Here is a 5,000-nt window from a genome sequence, read left to right on the forward strand (position 1 = left end):
CCTTAAATTACGGCAACTTAATTATGCTCCTAGAGTAGGCCTATGAAATACAATTAAGTGTTGTGAGCATAAGTATGAACATGAGGCAAATGGCGCTGAATGAAAAATGTTGTAAACATTCCTTATTTTTTCATGCGGATAGTCAGCTCGTGGAGTAGCTTAGCCATAAATATTTTGGAAGCAGGTAGTTTGGAACTTCTAAAAGTTACACTGACAACTTTGAGAGGTTTATAACTCAATAATTATTGTTGGATAATTTTAGTATATTTTCGAATAATGTGCATTATGATAGTTATTCTGCAATAGCGCACTTTTTAAAAGGGGTTTCAGTTCTTATGAGGACAGCCTTGAGGCTTCCTTCTCACATTTATTCTTATAAATGTGAATGGTAGCTGGTCGTGGGTTCGAATCCCGTTGGAGCCACCTGTTATGTACACTTTTTTAACACTCGAAAGCGTTGCATAACTATTTTATTCCATGCGATAAAAAAATGTAGTGGCCAGAATGGCACGGTGGGAAGGTTGCATGGGTGTGCTAGCTACCGCCAAATTGCACTGATCGATGGGAAGGTTCGTTGGAATACATATACTCTTATTCGATGGTTTAACATATAATACGCGTGGATATTTTCCGAGTTGCGTAGTATTTTAACGAGCTCCGCGGGATCGAGGAAAAATACGAACAATAAGCAAAATGTTCGCGAGTATTATAAGTTAAACCATGGAATAAGAGATTTATTATTCCATAAAAAAAAGTGCCATTTTGCATCAATTTTATTTCGTTAGAGTGTTTTAAGGAAAAGCATCACTGTCCTTCAGGGCGCGTGCTAACGATGTAAACAGCACAAAAAGCCACGGAAATGTCCTTTCTTTGATTGGATAAAATAAATGAATGAATGAAGAGTGACAAGTGATGACAAGCTAAATTCTCAGGCTTTGAATCTTGTTGAAAACAAATTCTTTCATTGAAAAACTCCCGTTCCGTCCGTATTTGCTCTGTTCTAAACCGGTCAAACCGTGACACTACAGTGTATTACCGTCTCATATTTTGCCCATTCTCTTGACCAATCATGGTAAATTGCGCAATACTGGGATAATAATGACGAATATACAAGGGCTTCCCGGCATTCTGATCGGCTATATTTTCTATGGCATGATATCAATGGGAATAGTGGCTAGCCATGAGTTCGAATGCCGTTGAGCCACCTGGCCTAAATAATAATAATAATAATAATAACCTTTGTTTAAAGAGGGTAACACCTATTACTGAGTTATTCGAAGGGTGGATAGCGCTATCCACTGGATGACTCAATTGGTTTTTGCTAGTGTTTATTTGCTGGATACCGATTTATCCGATGAATAGCGTTATCCACCTTTTGAACAACCCAGGCTAGAATTTTTTAGGTGTCTATGGCGGAAGGATTGTGTAACTAAATGCGGGGATCACTCAGTTCTCTCATTCGTCTATAACCTGCACTTTAAAATATTCATTTCATTCAAGTCGCTTTGGCAACGGGCGAAGGGACAACTGAAAAATCAGAGTCGTTTCGCCAGTTGCCAAGCGACTTGTCTTCCTATCCTTCCACATTCCCATCATTCCATGTATTCATTTCATTATTGCAAACATGACACCGTGTTCTTTTTTTGAAGTCCGCTGGTCAAGATTGCAAAGAAGAGGAGTGTGTCGAGGATTGTTGTGCGCTCTTACAGAAGGTAAGAAAGTTGTTTACTGCATTTTAAGTGAGAGATCAGTCTCTTGAAAAGTGTTGTATTGCTAAAACTTTGTGGGCCTGTCTCCTCCTTTTCGGAAAATGGCTTTGTCTAGATGTCTTGCACCCAGACATGATAGAATTTTTGAAAATACGCCGTGTCCGTCTAAAGTCCGATAATTTTCTCAGTTTCGTGTCGATCTTCGCGAAATACTCGATGTCTGCAATGCTGACTTTGTTTAGACCGCTAAAAAGTAGTCGATTTTAGCCGTCTTGAATCCATTTCTTTGACCGTGTCTGACACTTGCAGACTGCTGGCTCATTTGAAAACGGTTCATAGCATTCTTCAATGATTGCGACAAGTACACTGTACCGTTATCAGTACTTAGACTTAAATACTTTTAATCAGTGTTATTTCAATACTCTGCAAGTTATTTCGATACCAATAACATTTATGGTATGCTGACTTATTCAAAAAAGAAAAAAACATGTAAACACATCAGCAGAGCTTTGACCAGGGGTTGGAATGGGTCAGCATAAAAACTGAGAGTATTTACCTCAGAAAAGTAGACACATCCAGCAAAATAGTAATATTAACCACTGTTCACCTCAGTATTGATGACTATTGTTGAATAGTAATGTTTTAGTATATATTAAAACAGTGAGATGATATACAATATAAAGTTGATTTTTAACTCGTTTGTGCCTGCAACGATGACAATATTTTCGGGTGCAGTTCCTTTGAAGTGAATAGTTAACAATAATTATTGAAGTGATAGATAAACAACAAGGTGCATAGCGCCAAGCTGGTTATAATAATTTTATATCTAGGAAAAAAACTATCTATCTGTTAGGCTCAAAATAAATTTTTGAATTTTCTTTGATACTTTACTTTTCAAATAAAATAATTTAATACATCATTCCAAGCAGTTAGAGCCTGGTGATTGATTGAGAGAGAGGATGTAATAATAATAATAATAATAATAATAATAATAATAATAATAATAATAATAATAATAATAATAATAATAATAATGTTTAATACTTATATTGCACTTTTTACCTCTGAATATGATCAAAAGCGCATCACAGTAGTAAAATTGTAAATTAACAATCTAATAATAATAAATGAATAGGAAGTATATAAAAATTGCAACCCTAACAATATTACAATATATAGAATTCATAATTAAAAACAAATAAAGGATTAAAATGCTTGAAATTCTTCCCCATGAGCCAAAACTTAATAAATTTCTTTTAACTAATGCCCCGTTCACACCGAACCCTAACCATGTTTTGTCTTTGTAGATCATGTATACTGATTTGTTGACTTCTCATTTAGCACAGATCAAAGCGTGAATTGAAAATTACCAGAATTTCATTTAAAAGCCAGTCCTACAATTTTTTGGTGACTGATTTTCATTTTGTAAAACCCAGGTCAATTAAACATGTCATGTTGGTGTGAATGGAGTATAACTTTATCTTTTTCTGATTCCATACCAACACCTGGCAAATGATTCTAGGAAGTCTTAAGCTTGATAAAAATTTTCGAAAACTTGGGGCCAGTTAATAAATAAAGCTATAGTAGGGGCCTTAGAATTGGAAGTCAATACAGGAGGGTCTGAATGGGGGTAAATCCCAGTTAATTTTTTTGTCGCTAGTCAGTAATTTTCCCCTCGTTTTGTCGGTAGTCAGTAATATTTTCTAGCCCTTTGTCACTAGTCGGTTAACCCCATTCAAACCCTCATACTGCCCTATGCAGAAAGGTTGCTTTTGGTGCCCTGTGTAACATGTAGACTGGGAAAACAAAGCTAAAATAACAACTACGCTATTAACAATGACCAGATAAGCTACAAAACATCATATTAGCAATAGCCAAAATTAATTATGTGCAAAAACATACAGAGATTAATAAGGACTACTTTATTTTCGCTTCAGGTTAAGTTTTCATGGAGAGAGATTTTAGGTTTTGCTAAATGATTTTAAAAGGACTTTATGCAGGTTACTGGTAGCACAGCAAGGTTGTTGTCATGAAATTTACATCATAGCATCACCAATAGCTTTTCCATGCTAGCAGAGTTCTCTTTTCCCGTACTCGCCAGCCCAGCGAAAGCAAAAAGGAAAGAGACCTATCCTAGCAGGAAACAATAGCTTGATCACAAGACTAAGGAAAAAAATTGCTGGAGACAACGCTTCGCATTGCTGTAAATATTTCCCCGTCTTTATTGGAAATACCTGGTACCTACATGCACGTGTTAACTCTATTTTTTAAGAAGGTCTATCTTGTTCCTTTAGCTCTTATTAGGTTAAAAACCTTTATTTTTTCTGGTAACGCGCTTTCAGAGTACCGACACTATTGTATTTACCTTGTTGCTTGCCTTTTTCTGAAATTCCTATGAATTGTTTTCGTAAGTTAAAAGATGGCCGATGACTTGTCCTTGACTAAGCTGCCACTTTAACGTAGAATTGACTTGTCTTTCTTTTGTATTTTAGTGCTACGTGAGATCACAATCTGTTAATGATGTCAAGATCAGTTAACCACAGGAACTCCCGCACTGTCAAAAGGGGTTCTTGGTCTACATGTATAGAAAGAAGAAACTCTCTCAATGAAGAACGAAGCCTTACGAGAGATATAGAAGTCGATACTGGTGTTGAGTGTTTTCGCGAAGCAGGAACATTGGAGACACATGAGAGAGTCCACACTAGACAGCAGCCTTATAAATGCAAACAATGTGGAAAGTGTTTTAGGAATGCAGCAAAATTGAGTTCACACAAGAGAGTACATACTGGAGAGAAGCCATATAAATGCAAACAATGTGGAAAGTGTTTTAGCCAAGCAGGGAATTTGAGGAGACACGAAAGAGTACATACTGGAGAGAAGCCTTATAATTGCGAACAACGTGGAAAGTGTTCTAGCGATGCATCGAATTTGAGGAGACACAAAAGAGTCCATACTGGAGAGAAGCCTTATAAATGCGAACAATGTGGAAAGTGTTTTCGAAAAGCAGGTGATTTAAGGACACATGAAATATTCCACACTGGAGAGAAGCCATCTAAATGCAAACAATGTGGAAAGTTTTTTAGCGATGCATCGAATTTCAGGAGACACCAAAGAGTACATACTGGAGAGAAGCCTTATAAATGCGAACAATGTGGAAAGTTTTTTAGCGAAGCAGCGAATTTGAGGAGGCACGAAAGAGTACATACTGGAGAGAAACCTTTTAAATGCAAACAGTGTGGAAAGTGTTTTAGCCGAGCAGTGATTTTAAAGGCGCACGAAAGAGTCCATACT

The 5,000-nt window shown here is 36.6% G+C and overlaps 1 protein-coding gene across 1 annotated transcript in view; it reads left to right on the top strand.

Moving 5' to 3' along the window:
- The window catches only part of LOC138023270 (zinc finger protein 721-like), a 40,388-nt gene that overhangs the window by 33,382 nt on the left and 2,006 nt on the right, over positions 1-5,000 (top strand). Inside the window, exons 5-6 of the mRNA XM_068870286.1 lie at positions 1,650-1,712; positions 4,213-5,000. The exon at positions 4,213-5,000 is cut by the window's right edge and continues 2,006 nt beyond it. Of these exons, the coding sequence (XP_068726387.1) occupies positions 1,650-1,712; positions 4,213-5,000 (851 nt within the window). The remainder of the gene's footprint in view (positions 1-1,649; positions 1,713-4,212) is intronic.

The sequence above is a fragment of the Montipora capricornis genome, chromosome 11 (assembly GCF_036669925.1).
Source record: "Montipora capricornis isolate CH-2021 chromosome 11, ASM3666992v2, whole genome shotgun sequence".
NCBI lineage: Eukaryota > Metazoa > Cnidaria > Anthozoa > Scleractinia > Acroporidae > Montipora > Montipora capricornis.